The 19,800-nt window shown below is 43.5% G+C and overlaps 3 protein-coding genes across 3 annotated transcripts; 1 reads left to right on the top strand and 2 right to left on the bottom strand.

Annotated features, from left to right (window-relative positions):
* Window positions 1–1,866: 1,866 nt before the first annotated feature.
* Window positions 1,867–6,006, top strand: slc35a1 (solute carrier family 35 member A1). The gene is made up of 8 exons (XM_076037600.1): window positions 1,867–2,058; window positions 2,389–2,569; window positions 2,752–2,911; window positions 3,002–3,154; window positions 3,305–3,371; window positions 3,762–3,938; window positions 4,023–4,157; window positions 4,964–6,006. The coding sequence occupies exons 1-8, from the start codon at window positions 2,049–2,051 to the stop codon at window positions 5,095–5,097; spliced, it is 1,017 nt and encodes a 338-aa protein (XP_075893715.1). The 5' UTR covers window positions 1,867–2,048; the 3' UTR covers window positions 5,098–6,006.
* A 686-nt stretch (window positions 6,007–6,692) lies between these two features.
* On the bottom strand, window positions 6,693–13,418 carry rars2 (arginyl-tRNA synthetase 2, mitochondrial). Its single transcript, XM_076037599.1, has 20 exons — window positions 13,264–13,418; window positions 13,020–13,093; window positions 12,797–12,899; window positions 12,532–12,615; window positions 12,326–12,426; window positions 12,148–12,203; window positions 11,819–11,902; window positions 11,613–11,689; window positions 11,260–11,418; window positions 11,072–11,178; window positions 10,834–10,929; window positions 10,675–10,735; window positions 10,237–10,313; window positions 8,812–8,936; window positions 8,642–8,709; window positions 8,431–8,540; window positions 7,530–7,625; window positions 7,327–7,401; window positions 7,167–7,230; window positions 6,693–6,859 (listed from the first exon to the last, which is right to left on the bottom strand). The coding sequence occupies exons 1-20, from the start codon at window positions 13,297–13,299 to the stop codon at window positions 6,773–6,775; spliced, it is 1,740 nt and encodes a 579-aa protein (XP_075893714.1). The 5' UTR covers window positions 13,300–13,418; the 3' UTR covers window positions 6,693–6,772.
* A 1,450-nt stretch (window positions 13,419–14,868) lies between these two features.
* On the bottom strand, window positions 14,869–18,571 carry akirin2 (akirin 2). The gene is made up of 5 exons (XM_076037625.1): window positions 18,400–18,571; window positions 17,700–17,834; window positions 16,191–16,340; window positions 16,028–16,099; window positions 14,869–15,530 (listed from the first exon to the last, which is right to left on the bottom strand). The coding sequence occupies exons 1-5, from the start codon at window positions 18,569–18,571 to the stop codon at window positions 15,520–15,522; spliced, it is 540 nt and encodes a 179-aa protein (XP_075893740.1). The 3' UTR covers window positions 14,869–15,519.
* Window positions 18,572–19,800: the final 1,229 nt, after the last annotated feature.

A 19,800-nucleotide genomic window follows, 5' to 3' on the forward strand; every position in this document is an offset into this window, starting at 1 on the left:
TGTGTTTGAAGGAACTAAAGAGAGACTTATCAAATATTGTGACGTTTTACTATTCGTCAAGAACCAGGCGTTGTTGTGGGTTTAACAGCTGCTTTATTGTAGCTCCGAACTTGATTGATCCAACAATCCGAACCGGAGACAAGACATGTCCCTCGCTCAACTTCCTCTAGAACGCCCTCCAACCCGTGTGCCCGCCCCTTTTCCCAGGAACCCCCTGCACCTCCTTAAAGGGACCTTACACAGACCCCAATGACAGTAACACACTTCAAGAACGTTACAATATGTTATGTTGGAATCATATATTTAGTTTAGATGTTTGTGTTGAATAATATAATTAGTTTAGATGTCAGTGTTGAATAATATAATTAGTTCAGATGTGTGTTTCTAATAATATGATTATTAATATAGAACTGTTTAAATCATTTGGCTGACCTACTCATAGGGAAAAGGCATTGTTGCAGGAGGCTCAAGAAAGAACAAAGGGAAGAACATTCCTCGCAAACTGGTGACCCCGGGCGACCAGAGGATGGACAGAGAGCTAACTGACTTTGCGACCACCATAAAACTTTATAACCCGTTCATTCACAGGGGGGAGAACTCATGATCCATCGGTGGCACGGGGGAGAGGAGCCTGTGACCTCAGGCATGTCGTGCACTGTATTATATCAACAGGTCACGCTGGAACCAATGATGGAATCATTTGGCTCCCTGCCAGATAAGGACTTGTTTACTGTTGCAATCAGTAATCAGAGACTTGGATCAAAGGCTGCCTCAATATCCAATGAGGCTGGGGTCTGGAGACCAGGCAGCCAGTCAGAGGAGGACAACATCTGGGAGCATCTGCACGTTTTATTTTTTGTATAAGAAGACTGGGTCAAGGGACAGACAGCAGTCAGACTTCATGCCCTGACAATACTTTGTTGTTGCTAGGATTTTGAACTCGGCCCAGAGCTCTGTATATTTGTATCCTGAATTGTTTATTTACTAAAGATATATTTAAATTGGCATTCTTCTCCTGAGACTTCATTCAACGAACACGCGGATCAGCAGCACGGCACAAGGAAATTAATCTGATCCAACAGTTACAACACTGGTGTTGCTTAATAATATCACGTGACCGAATAGATATTCAGCTAAAATGCATGGTCCATTCAGACTCAATGTCTCCAACCTCCCCAGGGATCTGGGAGAAGCTCTCCCGGAGGTGGGAGTTGAAGACCGCACTGACAGAGGGCTCAACCAGACTGTTCCCAACAGACCCTCACAATACGCTTGGGCCTGCCGGGTCTTTCCGGTTTCCTCCCCCGCCAGCGGATCCAGCTCACCACCAGGTAGTGATTAGTTGACAGCTCAGCCCCTCTCTTCACCCGAGTGTCCAAGACACATGGACGGAGGTCAGACGACACGACAACAAAGTCGATCATCGACCTCCGCCCCAGGGCATCCTGATGCCAAGTGCACCGGTGGACACCCTTGTGCTCAGACATGGTGTTCGTCACAGACAAACTGACTAGCACGTTGTTGTTGTTGTTGTTGTTGTTGTTGTTGCCATGAATTAAGTGCCACAGAGACGCGCCCCAACCCAAAAAGCCGAGTCTGTACGGAGCGTTTTCCACGCATCGAGGTGCAGCAGTATCAGAAAAACTCCATTATATCTCCTTTAAATAGGTCATGGCTTTATTTTATCTTTTAATATTTCTTAAGAAAAAGAAACTATTTTAGAGATAGATTTAGCAATTTCAAAGCAATAAAATTAAACGATAAACAAACGCATAGAGAAAAAAAAAAATGTTTACGTTACGAACATAGGAATGCTTAGAGAACGATATCGCGTGAAGGGGGCGTCAAGTCGCGTTGCCTTCTGGGAAATGCTGGCCGTTGGAAGCCCCTGACTGTAATAGCCAAACCGGTTCATGTTGGAAAGTGGTGCTGCCAGGCAGCATCCTCTCAAACAGCGCAAATATGCCGAGTCGTTCCATTATAGGCATGTAACCTGAACCGGATAACTGATATTACCCTCCGCCCGGTTGAAGACAAACAGCGCAACGATGGCTGGCGGTAAGAGTGATGTTGGGTTTCCGGGAGGGTAATGAGTTAGCATCGTAGGCTAACACCTAGCTCTTCAAGAAGTAAACGGAGGAAATACATTACATTCGGAGGGAGTTATTCGCATGCTGTTAAAACACACGTGACCCGCCTTGGGCTACAGTTGCAGCTATTGAAGTGACAACGCAGTCAGTGGGTGAACCACATCACACACCGACCACTTTCTCACGCAGTGTCGTGTTAACAGTTTGTTGTCGGCAGGGCAGTGACCGTTGGTTTACCACTGTTGTGTTTGTGACCCCGAGGTCTCAGTTCTCTCCCGCTTCTGTGTCCTTCCTCCAGAAAACAGGAGTGTCGCTTTCAAACTGTACTGCCTGACGGTGATGACACTGGTGGCAGCTGCATACACAGTGGCACTCCGGTACACAAGGACCATATCATCAGGGGACCTGTATTTCGCCACAACTGCAGTGTGCATTACCGAGGTCATCAAATTAGTTCTGAGTCTGGGGATGCTAGCGAGGTAAGTGTGTTGTTGCACCGGTGATAACTGGGGTGCTTAATATAAATAGTCACTATTACATAGTAACCATTGTACCAACGTGATGGTGGACAATGTTCCGCAGCAGCTCGGGTCAGAGACAGCGAGCGTGGAAGGTGTGCAGCGTCTTCCTCATCAATGACTGTTGCCCTCTTTGGTTGCAGGGAAACTGGAAGTCCAGGTCGAATGAAGAACGCCTTAGTGGATCACATCCTCTGCAGTCCAGCTGAACTGCTGAAGCTGAGCGTCCCCTCGGTGGTGTACGCGGTTCAGAACAACATGGCCTTCCTCGCCTTAAGTAACCTGGACGCGGCCGTTTACCAGGTGTGAACGGAGGCAGGGTTTTTGCGTGCTCCGGCGAGACAACAAACGACACACACTCACGTCTGTCTGTCTGTCTTGGTTTTTCCCAAGGTGACCTACCAGCTAAAGATCCCGTGCACGGCCTTGTGCACGGTGCTGATGCTGAACCGCTCCCTGAGTCGGCTGCAGTGGTTCTCTGTGTTCCTGCTGTGCGGGGGCGTGACACTCGTCCAATGGGAGCCTGTGGAGGCCACTAAAGTCCAGGTGGGTCTGGCCAATTAGACGCATGATTGGAGCCCCGGGACTCTTTCTATCCTGCAACAGATATTTGCCTGAATTGCAGTTTGCCTCTTCAAACAGCAATTGGTATTTACCTTCTGCGTGAGGGCTCATGGTGCTTCTCTCTCCTTCTAGGTGGAGCAGAATCCTTTAGTTGGCTTCATGGCTATAGCGATTGCCGTCCTTTGCTCTGGATTTGCAGGTAAAATGAGTTTCCGATTGCCTGAAAAATATTTTTCTTTTGTTTTGTTTTAGAATTACTGATTGAAAACAACGTCGCTCTAAGAGCGTTAGTGAGTATGTGTGGTGACAGTAGAAAGTTTGCCCCTCTGTCCTGGATAGAGGAAAAAGTATGACCGACCCCTGCAAGCTCACTAGTTCATCAAAAGACAAAATATTACCAAGCGCTCAGCTAAAGATTGAAATTGGACATTTTAAAAGCAGCTTATACAGTACATATGATGTGCACTTGAACATTATGCTAATGGCTTTCCCTTTTCCATCAGGAGTCCTATTATTTTGTGAAAGTTCTCTAAAATCAAATTGCAGAATTTTTACTTGCACTGAAAGATTTCCCCGTGTGTGTTTCAAGGTGTGTACTTTGAAAAGGTACTAAAGAGCTCCGACACATCTCTTTGGGTGAGAAATATCCAGATGTACCTGTCCGGCATCGTGGCCACCCTGCTCGGGGTCTACGTGAAGGATGGTGAGAAGGTCCTGGACAAGGGCTTCTTCTTCGGATACACGCCCTGGGTGTGCTTCGTAGTCTGTAAGTGTAGCACAAGGTCACCAGCGCAAGCGTCTTCCCAACTGGGGCTCCTCCACTAACCTCTCACTTGTCTTTGCGCTTCAGTTCTGGCCAGTGTGGGCGGCCTGTACACGTCGGTGGTGGTGAAGTACACGGACAACATCATGAAGGGCTTCTCCGCCGCAGCGGCCATCGTGCTGTCGACGGTAGCGTCTGTCCTCCTGTTTGGACTGCAGATCAGTACGTCAGAGTTCTGTTACAACACTGTAATAGCGCTGTAATAACGCTGTAATAACGCTGGTGTCGCCACATTGCCACCCGCTTGTTGCATTTTAGGCAAACACACTTCATAGCACAGTGAGAGCAGAACAGAATCGTACACTGCGACGATAATGAGTTGAGTTTGACATATACTGTAGAGCAGGGCTGGGCAAACCTTTTGACCGGTGGGCCACAATGGGTTCTAACATTTGACAGAGGAGCCTATAAATATGTATGAGGAATACGTAGAAAACACATCATGTAGCTTTAATGTCTATTGGAAATGAACAAAAACAAAGTCAGTGCCTTTGAAGCCCCACATTATTTAGCACTTTATTGAAATGACTCTTGAAACAATGGAAACAATGGTTGAAATCCAGCTATTTCATGACTTACTTACTATTAATATCATTTCTTCACGTTTCAGCGGGCCAGATTATACAGCATAACGGGCCGCATATGGCCCCCGGGCCGTAGTTTGCCCATGCCTGCTGTAGACACAGACTCGATGTGCATACTTTTAGCGAGTACTAGTACGATTGATCAAGAGGGTAGAATATAGTTTGTATGCCTTTTCTTGTACAGTATTTAAATGGTTCTATTGAACCACCAGCTGGCCAAACAGACGCATTATAATCAGTGAAGAAGAAATCATTTAAAAATCAGACAATCTTTAGTTTATTTTTCATACTGTAAATTCTGTAAAAGTCTGTTCAGACACTATAAAGCAGGTAAAACCTAACTTTTTCTGGGGGGTTGCTTACCCTCCCATCTCTCTCCTGCAGCACTCCCGTTTGCCTCTGGAGCCATCCTGGTGTGTGTTTCCATCTACCTGTACGGACTCCCAAAGCAGGACACATCCAAGCTGAGTCAAAAAGGCGCCAGCAGCGAATCGAAACAGAATCTGATCAACGTTTGAGTCGCCCACCCGCGGGAATTCGAGGCTCCTGCTGCTGCAGGAGGAGTTTTAGGTCAAGGAACCCCTGAACGGAGGCGGAGCTACGGGATCCACGGAAAGCACCCCGTGTTTGCGCTCATCTTCTCAAATAGTCGACAGATTTTAAACTGCACCAGTCAGCCCCTCCACCAGAGGTGGATGTGATGACGGTCCGAACGGTTTTTGTTTTTACGGAAAACAGTTTTGAAGTCTTCTTTTTTTTTTTTTTTTAGTTCAGATGAAGAATGAAACTTCTTATGAAAGTTCGCAAGGTCATTTTTTTTCCCCCCCTCAAAATTCCACCATACTGAAGGTGAAGGTTAGCCGGTGGATATATAATTATCACAACTCTTTTATTGTGGAGGGTTTTAAATCATTGTTTTACACTGTGCAATTCTTTTTGTGTCTTAATTCCGTTACCGCTCCTGCCCACTGAAAGCGTCGCTCCCTTTCTGCCAACGCCCCGTTTCCACAAAGGCTCGTCTTCGAGCGAGCGCGTCCATCGCTGCGGCCCAACCGGTTCGCGCCAGAATGGCAACACTGCGCGGTAAGCCCAGGTAGTTTCGCATGTATTCGAGGGAAACAATAGTCAAACAAAACTCCTTTTGTTCTGAACATTTCCATGTGCCTCGAGGTTGCCGAGCGTCAGGCGTCGACAATGGAATATCTGCGTGTTACACAGACGTTTTCAGTGGGCAGGAGGCTTTTACATGTGTCCATACAGCACTGATTCTGAATGTGTCCATTTCAGAGAAAAAAAGTGTATATGGGAGACAAACTGACTGACTGCATGTTTGTGTTGTGTATTTTAAAATCTCTTTATTCAAAACCGTTTGGCTTTTCTTTCTTTTTTTCCCCGAAAGGTTCAATTAAAAATGTTTACAAATATGATGGGATTGCCTTTGACGTCCTCGCAGTGACCGCTCAGAACTGCAGTCATTAGTTTCTGCATTTTTCAAATAAGGATTGTTTTAACTGGAGACAGAGCAAAGAATCAAACGTTGCCTCAGACGACATGATTAAATATGCTGACGCCGATGGTGAGCAATGGTGCAAAGGTTCCAGTTTTCTCACAGTAATCTGTGTCTCAATTATGACAATAATCCCCCCCACGCCCACCTCGTCGGTTCCCCCCTCCTTCTTTGAGACATGTTAGACGGTGATGTCACAAAGGGCATTCTTAACTCTCACAGCTTGGTGTCAACAGTGCTAGCCAGCTGTTACCTATTTTACTTTGGAGACCATCTTATGACCACCTTGTTTTTTTTATGTAAAATATGAAATGTTCAGTTATAACGGAAAGATAAAAAAGTCTATATATATATATATATTTTTTTTTTGAAACTGAAACTGTTTTGTTTCGGTTTTCTGGAGTTCAGCCGAGCATTTTGCAAAATGTGAGATAGAAATTTGTTTTTGGTAACGCATCATGAAACATCAAGGAACATTTAAAGCTCGGCTTGTAATAATGCTATTAACCTACCATAATAATAATAAAAATAATAATAATAATAATGAAATAGCATTCTTTGACAATGGTTAAAAGCTTCACAAGTGGAATTACGCTGAAAACCTGATTTTGAAAATTAAAAAGCCTTTTATTGACTGTACAGTTAAATTACAGTGTTGCAGTGCCCGTGAGAATGTTTGTGTCAGTTTACATTCTGTCCACCGGCGTCATGCCCAGGATCCTCATGCCGCTGGCCAGGACTGAGCATGCGCCGCTGAAGAGCCGTAGCCTTGCCTGGGGAACAGAAGAAGACAAGAAGCACTCAAGGATGAGCACAGTTTGCTGAAGCGCTGCTCAAATCCACTGTATTATTTACTAAAGTGATGCCCCTGAGAGAGGTACACCAACATACTTTACTGTATAAATAACACTATATAATATATATGACATTGTATATTTCAGAAGTTGGGTTTTTGTCACAAAATCCCTCAAAACAACTAAAAGAAAATGTTTAATCCTCAACAAAAGTGTTTCAGCTTGAATGGAAGTGAAACGGTTGCACGACGCTGTGTTTACTAAAGAGAGAACACAAACTTGCCACCTTTGCAAGAGTCAGTGAGCTTCCCTTCACCGGTAAATCTCTGTGCGCTGAAGAGATCAGGTGGCTAAAAGAAAAGAGAGGATGGTGAATACGCCCGAGTCTCGCTTGCTCGGTATATGGAGTCCCAAACAAACACACCAAAAAACATCTTGCTCCTCACCTCAGCTTTAATAAAAAGTTGACCAGGTGTTTGGGTTGCAAGTCCTGGGCTGACTGGAACAGCACCTCGTCGTAGCTACCAGACAAAGTCATGCAGCAAACGTCATTGAGCGTTCAGAGACTGTTGGATTTCGATGCGTTCTTTCATACATTGAGACGTGGCCGAGGAAGAATCATTGCCGGGGCTTGGAAATGTTTCCTTACCGAAGGAGGTGCTGCAGGATGGTGATGCTGAGCGGATCGAGGAGGAGGGACGAATCAAACGCGACGGCGTCCACGCGTTCGTTCTTCTTCATCAAACTGCCAAGAGCATCACGACAAGAGTCTGAACATGCACAAAATTTTTCACCCCAACATCAGGCACATTTGAAGAAGCATAGGGTTAAAAAAAAAAAAAAAAAAAAAAAACAACAACATCCCATTGGATTGTGGGCAGTTGCATCAAGCACGCACACGGACACCAACTTGCACAGCTGGAAGTAAAGACAACAAGCTGCTAGGTCAGAAAGAAATTTGCCCAGTCACCTTTCCAGACCTTTTCTCCCCCAAACGTTTCCTGTCATCTTAGTAGGGCATGGAAGCTGTGTTTCCAAAATGTGCAGTTAAAGGTCCAGTGTGTAATATTAGGCTTGATTTATGATATTCACATTTGGTAACTTAATATCCTGCCCATAAATAGATTATTTAAAGTGTATAATAAAAGTAATTTGGTTTTCCTAACGGTTCTCATACACATGGGGGGGTCTCGCTCCCAGTTGCCATCTTGCATCACCATATTCTAAGGAAGCCTGGTGTGGACAATCCAGCCCACTTGCAATGCATTTTGTAACTAGAATGACTGCTTGCGTTTTCTTTTAAATAAACCAAACAAAGAAGAAGGTGGACGAGGTATCCAGGTTTGGGCGAGCAGGCCACCGTAGCTCGCTGGCAAACTCAGGAGAGGTATGGAGCATGGAAGACACTGCAATCTAAAATGTAACCACTTGATGTCACTGTTTCTCCTTCAAAATCTCTAAATATTACACACTTCAGCTTAAACTGTAGAATTGGTGCACTAGATTTTTTTTTTTTTTTTTATCACTACCTTCAGTTGATGAGAACATACCTGCAGAGTCGTGCGTGCGTGTACTGCAGAAAGACTCCGGTGTCTCCCTGCGCCTGCAGCATCCTGTCCCAATCGAACGTGTAGTCCGACTGCAGGGGACCTTTGAAATCCTGAAAACCAACACCGAGGTGAAGCACGTGTTGCATGAACAATACGACACTAAAAACACATCGAGGCCTCTAAAAGACTCTGGAGCTGAACGCAGGCTCACCTGGACGATCAGTGCACTGACTGCCACCGTCTCCGCTGTGGCCTCCGGGTCTTCCAGGTCCTTCGTTGCTGAAGAAAGACCAAAAGATCCATGTCACAGCTGCTCTAGTCTCACATAGTAGGATGCGTGCAAGGAAACGCGCGCGCTTGTCGCCACCGCTTCTTTTTTACTTTTTGACTGGCTCATGTTGTGCAGCATCCTGGCTCGAGCTTCATCCAGCACGTCCTCCAGAAACACCACCTCGCCGCTGCGGGTTTTCATGCCTCGCACCAGGCCGAAGGGGACATGCCGACACCTGAGAACGCAGAGGTAAATAAAGGTAAATAAAAGTTGATTTTCTTTCTTTTTTTTTTTTTTTTTAAACAAAGCTCAACAAAATAGATTTGAAATAGTGTAGTCAAACAAAAACAAAGTAGCAATTTCAAAATAAAGGAAAAGCAAATGCAATGCTTTTGAATTAAAAAATTTCACGGCAGGACGAGCAAGAAAACATCAATGTTTAGACCTGAAATGAATGGATTTCATGTATCACTGACCAAGGTAACTCAATTTACTTCTCATTGTACACAAACAGTAAGTTGGCGACAGAGCCAGGTTAGCTGTTAACATACAGTTGTGCTCGTAAGTTTACATACCCTAGCAGGATTTATGATTTCTTGGCCATTTTTCAGAGACTATGAATGATAACACAAAAACCTTTCTTTCACTCAGGGTTAGTGCTTATGTGAAGCCATTTATTATCAAACAACCGTGTTTACTCTTTTTAAATCATAATGACAACAGAAATGACACAAATGACCCCGATCAAAAGTTTACATACCCTTGAGATTTTGGCCTGACAACATGCACACAAGTTGACACAAATGGGTTTGAATGGCTACTAAAGGCACGGGAAAGTTGGTTAAAATTGATGGCAAGATGAATGCAGCAGGTTATCAAAAAATATTAGAGGAAAATTTGCACTCATCAGCCCGGAAGCTGCGCATGGGACGTACTTGGATATTCCAACATGATTATGATCCAAAACACAAAGCCAAGTCAACCTGTCATTGGCTAGAGCAGAATAAAGTGAAGGTTCTGGAGTGGCCATCTCAGTCTCCTGACCTCAATATCATTGAGCCACTCTGGGGAGATTTCAAGCGTGCAGTTCATACAAGACAGCCCAAGAATTTACAGGAACTGGAGGCCTTTTGCCAAGAAGAATGGGCAGCTTTACCATCAGGGAAAATGAAGAGCCTCATCAAAAGACTCCAAGCTGTCATTGACGTTAAAGGGGGCAATACACGGTATGAAAAACTGGGGTATGTAAACTTTTGATCGGGGTCATTTGTGTAATTTCTGTTGTCATTATGATTTAAAAAGAGTAAACACGGTTGTTTGATAATAAACGGCTTCACCTAAGCACTAACCATGAGTGAAAGAAAGGTTTTTGTGTTATCATTCATATTCTCTGAAAAATGGCCAAGAAATCATAAATTCTGCTAGGGTATGTACCAAAGGACCTTTAAATGAACAGTAAAGATCGAGCACTAGCACTTGAATGATCTCGGTTCAGACGTCATGTGATTGTCTATGTCACTCTATTTCCGTCCTACCTGTCTGTCCAAGAATGTCCCATTTTGTCCAGGATCTGGAACAGCTGCTGAAAGTGACTCGACTGGCTTTTGTCTGTCTTGAAAGAGGAATTTATTGTCTTATTTACTTTTTACCGATTATTCAACAGAAAAGAAAATTTCACCACAAGTGCACATTTAGCGTGAGGTGACTAAAAGTGTTTTTCAATGTACAGGTAAAATGCCAGCAGAGCAGTCCGACAAATTGACATAAACACAAGTATGGACAACTGAATGATCTTGGATTGGATAAAGAGGTCTGAACATCCGCACCCATGTCATTATCACACATTCACATGAGGGCAATTATGTGTTTTTTTTTGCTTCCTAAAACATTGGTTGTTTTTTTCATCCCGAGCTCACGCAGGTGATAAGTTCCCATATTTCTATTGAAATGCGCAATGTGGATTGTTGCCTTACCACGTAAATCATCTCATGAAAATGGTATTCTTGCATTCTGTCAACGGCTGCAGCGAGATCTCTGCGAGAGGGGAAACCACTTTGTTTCAACGTCAGAAGCCCGGAATTGGATTTTTGTTTTAATTTTCAGCAGCTTCACGGTTTTCAGTATTTGACGACCTGGTGATGTAGAGGCTGGTGCCGTCGCTGCGCAGAACAGTGCAGAAGCTGCTCATGTCTCCGGCTGGAGAGAGGTCCACCACTCGTGTCCCCTTCCTGTAAGCACAGGCAGATGGTGTGGGTGGGAGTTCGGCTCTCTTTAGTGACTTCATCGGTTTTGTGAAGAAAGAAAAAAAAAATACTGAAACGTAAAAGAAAATTGGATTCTGTCGGGTGAGCTGAAGGCAGGCACACATACTCGGAGGTTTTCAGGAGTCCGTGGCTCTGCAGCTGCTGCACAGCCTCCTGGGCTTGATCTTGGTGGAAAGATTCTCCCGAGTAAACATCGAAGTGGACTCCTAACCGCTACAAGATCATTAATCTTATCATTAATAACATTCATTTGAACATTTTGTCCGGTCACAACACCAATTGCACTGCTCGCACCTTGTAGACGTGCCGATACTCGTCCACTGTGATGTCTCTGAACCGTTTCCATAACGACACTGCTTTGCTCTCACGCTGCTCCAGCTGTCTGAAGAATTCTCTGGCGGCCTGCCTCATGACCTCGTCGTGGTCCGCCTCCTTGTTCACTCTGACATAGACCTTAAGGAAACACAAAACGCCCAACAACGATTAAACCCCGCACTAAATACATTTCGAGCGTTTCAAAAGAAAACGACAGATGCTGTTAGTGGAGTAAATCAGTGTTTCAATTCTCAAACAATCATTGATTCAAATTGTCAGATAGGTTCTAAATAAGTTATTGAGCATTTTGGCCGGTGCGTTGCTGGACTCACTTCAAAAAGATGCTGTAGCGGATTTTTTTCTAACTTCTCTTCACACCCAAACTGGCTGAACCCGGCTCCTAACAAACCTGAAATCCAACAGGAGTCAACTTAGTTTCACAAGTGACAAGAAACAAGCTTGAATGTAACAGAAGGTTAAGACGAACACACAAGCAGCACTGCAGTTCCTCGTAGAAACAGCAGGTAGAGAGACTCACCAAACTGCATACCCCAGTCACCGAGGTAGTTCATTCGAACAACCTTGTTCCCAAGGGACTGTTTTAGATTAGCAATGAAGTTACCTGAACATAATGATGTCAGTTAGAAGACAGTCGGACTTAAGTTTAAAGATGCCCTGTGTCAGGCAGACCATCAGTCAATGAAGTCTCTTAAATCTCATTTGAAACTTACAGTTTAATATTTATCGAATTCTTTTATATGTGAACTCAATGAGCAAAAAAGTGCTTGACAATGCGGATGTGGCTTAAATGTACAAGTGAAAACAAGCAAATATGCATGTGTACATTGATCCAAAAGCCAAACTCACCGATGATTGTTGATCTTAAGTGACCTGCATGGAATTTTTTAGCAATATTGGGAGAACTGTAGAATTTAAAAAACAAACAAAAACAAAAAACAAACAAAAACAAATTCAGGCATGGACTTTGACAACCTGTCAAGAAAAGACGTTGCACGTAAACTCTAGAAACTTCTGTCAAACTTACCTGTACTCCACTACAGTGGTGCCTGTCTTTAGAGCAGTGAGAAGTTCACTATTCAAGCCAAACGCATCACCCCTCTCCTGCTCAAACTGCTCCAACATTTTCTAAAACACAGTTGAAAACATTATAACCAAACTAGTGAGGACAGCAAGGTTTTTTTTTTTGTTTTGTTTTTTTTTTAACTGCAGCGAACGAGAAATACGACAGACCTGTACAAGAAGTTCACGATTAACTTGAAAGTGTACCGCACCATGTCCAGCAGATATGGCTTCCACCACAGTGTCCTGCTCCAACTGAAGACAGTAGAGGAGACCTCAGTGTGAACGTTTACCATCCTGTGATCACCACTAGTTGTCCAGTTATTATTAGGATGTGTTACAAGCATGCCCTGCCTCGCTAGAACAGTACACAGCAACAAAAAAAATAATAATTCAAAACAATTCAAAACACTCCAATTTAATTTACTGAACTTACCTGTGAGGCTAACTTCTCTGTCTGCTGCTGGATGTCACCACCTGATGGTAAAATCCCTCGAATTCGTAACGTGCTGAGCGACAGTTTGAAGTCATCACTTTGCCTGGGGGGGTCATTTAAACAAAGCAAACAAACAAACAAACACAAAACGTGAACCTCGAGGTGAGAGGGTGGGATGGATCTACAGCCTGCTTTGTCCAGGAGATGTTCAAAGTCACTTAACTGTTTCTTGAAAACAGGAACTGCTGACAGCGCTGGTATAATAGCCTCCTCAGACTGCTGCAGCGTCCTGCCCACCTACATTTTAAAACCCACACACAGGTATATTGTTTCAATAAACACCAGCATAAGGCATTGCTTAGTTAGCCTGGGCTGACTGACAGTCATCCTCGCTGCCGGGTCAACTTGAATTAGCTTTAGCTAACACTGTCACGGCCATTATCATTTTTATTTTAACGTTGTATCACCTTTGCGGCAATTTTTCTCCGGAAGAAAGACGCCATGGTCTCATCCCATGCAGACACACAAAAAGCAAGTGTCTTGTTGGATGAGAAACAATCATGTTCCGACAGCCCACGTCGGCTGCCGTACTTCCTCTTCGGAGGCTCAACTTCCTGTGTGACGACCAATCACAGGTCTTGGACGATTATAACGTCACCAATTCACAAAAAAGTCGCTCGATTATGTTCACCCGTTTCCGGTGGTTGTGGGGATACGATACGGAAAGATTTTTTTATTTTTTTTATTTTTTAATTATCGTCGTTTTTATACAGTAAAGGGGAAAAAAGGCACTATATTTAGCAGAATAACTAACTTTGTGTTACTCATATTCCCACAAGAAATGTCCCTGTCAGCATTTAATGAATTATGTCAAGCGAACTAAGCTGTCCGTTTGGTACAAGCTGGTGTTTACTCTCAGGAAGGAGAGGAGGAGGCCAGTGATTAAAATAAGATTCATACGCACGAACATGAACGTGTAGATGGTTCACACACACACACACACACACACACACACACACACACACACACACACACACACACACACACACACACACTCTCTCTCTCTCTCTCTCTCTCTCACTCAAATATCATCACACCAATATTTCTTCTCAAAATTTTAAAGGATTCTATGAAGGTGCCAATGTGTCAACCTTTCTGCAATAAGGATCAGCAAAGAGCCAGACCAGACCAATGGGCAATACTTTCAAATAACACATTCCCTATAATTAAAATTCAAGAACACTAAAATTCACAGACTATTAATTTTCAAACAGCACAAAACATGAACAAAACAATACGCAATGTACTTCCTAGAATTTTTTTTTTTTTTTTTTTTTTAACAAATGGGGGTTTAAAATGTGGTGGTGGTGGTGGGGGGTGGGAGTTCAATTTGAAACTTCATTTGGCACGTACAACATTAAAAAAAGTTTTTGTTTGTTTGTGGAGCGAGACTGTGAAACAGATTGGATGTGGTTCTCAAGCGATGCACAATCCAGTTTAAAAGGTGGTCAAACATGGTTTCCACAAGTTACAGGACAGAAGGGCATTAACAGGTATGGGTTGTTAGAAATTATGTGTTTGTTTATTCCATTTATTGTTAATGTGTATTATGTAAACAGTTATGTTTAGGGACTCTGATTGTTAATTGAGTGGTAGAGAAGAGGTGGGTCTGAATAGTGCTTCATCAGAGTATTGTTGTTTGTTCTCATTGGGTTAGTTTTTGTCCTCGTGATGCTCACATCTCAAAATAAAGTGCAAACTGCTTGTAACTAGATTAGAATTAAGATTAAAGGCACAAAGAAGAAGTGGTGACCTGGATCCATTTGGTTCTAATACCTGCATTACTCCCCCGCCTAATTAAAGACACTAAAAAAGCAGCCACGTAATGGCAACACATCAGGAGCCCAGACTTGAAACTGTTCAAGGTTTCATCAGAAGCGGGATTAACATCAACATGGATTGCAGTACACTTTTCCTACCATTAGATGTAATTCAATTTTAAATGCTGGTCATTTCAAACATGACCTTAATTGGAAAAAATCATTACTGGGGGAAAAAAGGCAAACGTAAAATTGTGTAAACACTTTATTCACTTTTCTGGAATCAAAGCCTTTATAACTACAGCAAATAAAATCATAAATTTTTTGATACAATAAAAGTCAAGCAAAAAAAAAAAAGAAAATAAAAAAATACAGTGTATACAAATGTAGCAGTTAATGCCAGTACAGTTTAAATGAATGCTGAGTAAAAGCCAAGATGCCTGTTCCTGGAGCATACACTGAAGGCAGCCTTGGTTTGTCCGCTCAATGTTAACTCCCTTTTTCAAGATGTACATACAGAGAAACTGCACAACTAAAATCGTCCTTGAGAGGGGGGGGTAGGGGAGAGAGAGAGAGAAAAAGAACCAATAGAACTTTAATAAAAAGGCTGAGTGTGTGTGGTAGCAGTCGGCCTTTTTACGAAGGCATCGGGACAAAGCCAAAAAAATATTGACGGTTGAGAGGCCACTTGTAGAGTCACACAGCGTCCTAGAACAGGATGGCAGCAGGAAAGTCCTCCTGACTCTGGCAGACACAGCAAACGTGGATGCCACTAACTGATGCCTGAGGCAGTGAGTCCACATAGATACGATATGGCACAGCTGGGACAGAGTCCATGAGACCCACTAAGTTCGACGGGTAGTCTGCACCAAACGTTTCCCCCTGCGAGTCTGGTGCCAGCACTCAGGACACATCTGTGGACGGACGACGTTACAGTCAGAACACATTTCCAGTGCGATTATCACAGTCTCGCCGCGGTGACATACAGAGACCAAAATGACCGAGAGAGGAACCCAAGAGCATTAAAAATCATTTTAAGGCTGAAGCTTGCTGACAAAAATCCTGGTTGCCCAGAACTACAAGGCTGTGTTGCTCACCAGGTTAAATCTACAGAGACACTGAGGGAGAATGGATGACAGAATTCCTGTCATACGTATGTTGTCTAACAATGACGTAACTCATAGATCAGGATGCAGGCAGAAACATTAGTTTAAAAATTTACTGTATTCATTTTTTAATTTGTTTTTAAAAAGACGCTTTGCTTGCTGACTCGGGTGCTTGAGCACGATCAAGATGGACATTTATTGATTGTCTTTTTGCTTTGTGATCAATTTGAAATGTTTGTAAAAGGTTCATTTTTCAAATGAAATCTGGACTTTGTTTAGGATCAATCAGGGCTTCAAGTACTCACAGCTAGCAGGCTGCTCTCCAAACCTCCGCATCAGCTGATCGTGCGTGAACTTCACAAATGCATCATATTGTTCTGTTGAGAAAAAGCAATCATTAGTGGCCTGTGTTATGGCGTACTTGTGATGAATTGTGCTGTGCAACAATCTTAAAAAAAAAAGACAGACCTGCCAGCTTTGTTGTCAGTATCTCATCGTACTCCTCTCGGATTTTGTCCTCGCGCTCTTTCAGTAGTCTTTCACAAATCATGCCGACCTGTCTGAGGGAGAATAAGGGCTGTTCTCTCCTGGTGGGGGAGGAAGCGCCTGAGGAAGTACCTGTGGAGAGGTAACGTGTCGGGTTAATACAAAATGGGTGACATTAAAAAAAACAAAAAACAAAAGTTGGACTGATTTATGTTGCTGAAACAAAAATGTTCTGCTACTTTCTTTCAAGAGACGGAACAATAGGACACTGCGCAGAGTGAATCCACAGGAGCTGGTACACCGAGACCAAGTGAACCTGGGCCTGGGCATAAAGGCAAGCCACTCAAAGCCAGTGCAGGTTTTCATGAAGTTAAGAGTAGCAAGCCAATACGACGTTAGCATAGTTGTAGAACTGGCCAGTCATCTGGTAGGTTGATCAGTTTACAATGACATTAGTCGGTGTAATAACTTCAAGTGAGTGGTTATTATTCAGTAGTACAAGTATGTAGGTACCAATTACGCTGCTCATCTAAAGTGAACTCGGAGTTCCCACCATGTCAGTTTTATGCCTGTCCCTCGTATTGTCTCTTCTCTTCACAACTTTCACAAGGGTGAATTGTTCCATTTGAGAGACAGCACACACGCAAAGTTGTGTTTCCCTGTCCAACAAAAAAAAAAAAACCCGTTTCACTGCTGTGACAGCAATGAACGGCACTGCAGAAACGTGGCGCCGATTTGGAGCCGAGGGGGGCAATCTTCCCATCACGACGCCGCCCGCGCAAGTCACAATCTTCTCCTTGAAACCAACATCTCCCCGTGATGACTTGAGACGGCAGGCTCGGCACGTCACACCGCCAGCTGACACCGAGTTGTGCTCAACAAGTCAACCGACAAGTTCAAATGCAAGCCAAGCAAACGGTTAATATCCGCCGCTGGAAATCAGTGACGCCGACATTCAAAGCAGGTCACGGTTTCATCGAGCGGGTTCGACAAAAGCGGCGAGGCCCACTGTTGTGGAAACAGATTTGCAGATGAGGAAGTTGTCTTTGAGACGTGCTGAACGTCTGACTCACGAGGAAATTGAGCAGCTCGAACACAGGAAGGGAAAACAGAAAGGAAGAAAGAAAGAAGTGTGGCCAAACTTGAAAAAGGAACCAAGCTGTGTTTGTGTGAAGTGTAAATTGGTACAAAATGATGTTAGGTTATCAATTCCCTCAAGTCATTACTGTTGTATTACAGTCTGACGTAAATGGGGTCATTGTGATACTTAATCGGCTCTCTTTACCACAGGTCCATGACTATGGCAAGAAAAACAAACAAGCTAAACTATGGCAACTCAACAGTGGGCTTTCAGAGCCTCTTTGTCCTTTCTAGTCAGTGCAGTGAATGCAAATATGTGGCACCCGCTGGAAGGACAAAAAAAAGAAAAGAAAAAAAAAGCTGCCAACCATTCAGCAGCGTCTCTTTTCAGAGGCAGCCAGGAGAAGTTACCTGGGAGGGTCGATCCACTCTGAATGTTCTGCAGATCCAGGGGAGAGCAGCTGTCCACATGTTGGTAGATGCTGTCAAGGTGTCGCCGCTTCTGCAGCCGCTTGTACTCCTGCTTGATGTTGTGCAGAATTTGCTCTGAAACAGAGGGGAGCGTTTGCTGCATTTGTCCGCCATCCATCATCCCAGAGATAAAAACCATACAGCAACACACTCATGGTATCAGAAGAGCAATGCGACACGTGAGGCCTCAGGAGATCTTTGTGGAATATAAAAATACAGATAACAAAATAGATCTGCCAGAGCCAGAATTAGATCCATTTGTCCTAGACAAACTACTCATACTTTCCTGTTACTCTAAGCACGCCACCCATCACAGCTGTTCAACAAAACGGAGGGCCAAACATTCACACTGTCATAAATTCTGAAACTCGACGCAGGCCGGAGACATTCATCGGTCGGTTCAGTTACACATATAAAAATGTAAGACGAGCAGCTGCAGTCAAAAGTGCAGAAACGGCAAAATTCCCTTGGACAGTTTTTGGATTAATACGCCAGAACACCGGCACACTGAGATATGCTAACAGCACATTTGCTAGCAAACGCGGCGTTCCTAAATAGGTTAATTGGGGGGACGGTAAATATATACATATAATTTCACTGGCACTTGATTTAACCAAGTTCTGCTCAAAAACATTCCTACCTGTAGTAAGTCTGGACGACACTTGGCCGAAAGGCGATGGTTCCATACGCAAATATTTCTGGGGTGAAGAGACCGGGGACATCATCGGGGAGCATCTCCTCCTTTTTGGCGAAGCTTGGTTCATTAGTGGATCAAAGTCCATGGTCCTCTTCAGGGTAGCTCCACAAGCCATCTTGCCCAACTAGTTCCAAAAAAATCTATGAAGAAAACATGAACACAATAATATTAACGTGAATATAGGAATGACTCACACGGGCCCGTCGCCGTCCTACTTGAGCTAGCTTACGCCAGCTATAATGAACGGCAAATCCGGCCTTGACAAAAGCGTCTATTTTACCTCTCTCGGAGTCTTGTCGTTATCAAGCTCTTGGAATTGAAGTCGTCGAGCTTCTCTTTAACGTGTCAGGACACAACGGTTCAAAGCAAATTCGATGTAACGACCAGATGACAGTAGATTTCCCAGGCCACTTTAGGAGTCACGAAAACAACGGCGTAGCCAAGCCTATCTCTTACTTTGAACGGTCGATGATTATGCGCACGCGCAGCAGCACGCTGTCAACATGGGACTTGTAGTTTTTATTCGCGAGTTCATCAACCGTTTCAAGAGAGGCGAGACTACATTTCCCGGTAACTTTTTCAATTTTTATTTTTTTTTGAACGTGTAGTTTGCTAACTCAAACACGATCACGACTCCTAGTCGAACCTATTTAAACTTTCTCTTTCATTTACCAGAAAACCGTATTACAGTCTGAGCGCACCGCCTTTATTCGAAACTGAACGATTTGACAATTTTATCAGGACCCGTTTGGATATTAAACCGTAGGCAGAAACTCAAAAAGCGAACATTTAAGCAAGAAATCGATACAAACCTATTAAGGGTGTTCCTGTGTTGATTCTTTTTCTCTCAGTTAAGACAGTCACTTTGTGCGAAATCCGACAAGTTAACTCGCTACCACTTACTCCCTTAACCTCGTCAGCACACACAAATTCTTAGCTTCTCCACAACAGAGAAGACCTCCTAACACGAGATCAAAACATTTAAGACCTTTGATGTAAGACCCCAAGCAGACTGCGCTTTTATGTTATTTGCCTTTAATGTTTTACGATAAGTGAGGAGCCTTCATTTCCGACCATTAAACCCCTGCAGTTTTCTTCCCAAACTTTCGGGACACATTATTTAATCAAGCTACTCCCTCCATTCCCTCGTATTTATTTATTTATTTATTTATTTATTTATTATTATTATCTCGGGGAAAACTATATAAACCCTCTTGGTAACCAGAGATGGCAAAAGTACCCAGAAACTTTACTTAAGTAGAAGTAAAGTACTGATCTAAAGAAATGACTTGAGAAAAAGTAAAAAGTACTGATCCAAATATGTACTCAAGTAGAAGTAAAAAG

This window comes from Nelusetta ayraudi, unplaced genomic scaffold (assembly GCF_046127955.1).
Source record: "Nelusetta ayraudi isolate G7.1 ecotype Tasmania unplaced genomic scaffold, CSIRO-AGI_Nayr_v1 ptg000052l, whole genome shotgun sequence".
NCBI lineage: Eukaryota > Metazoa > Chordata > Actinopteri > Tetraodontiformes > Monacanthidae > Nelusetta > Nelusetta ayraudi.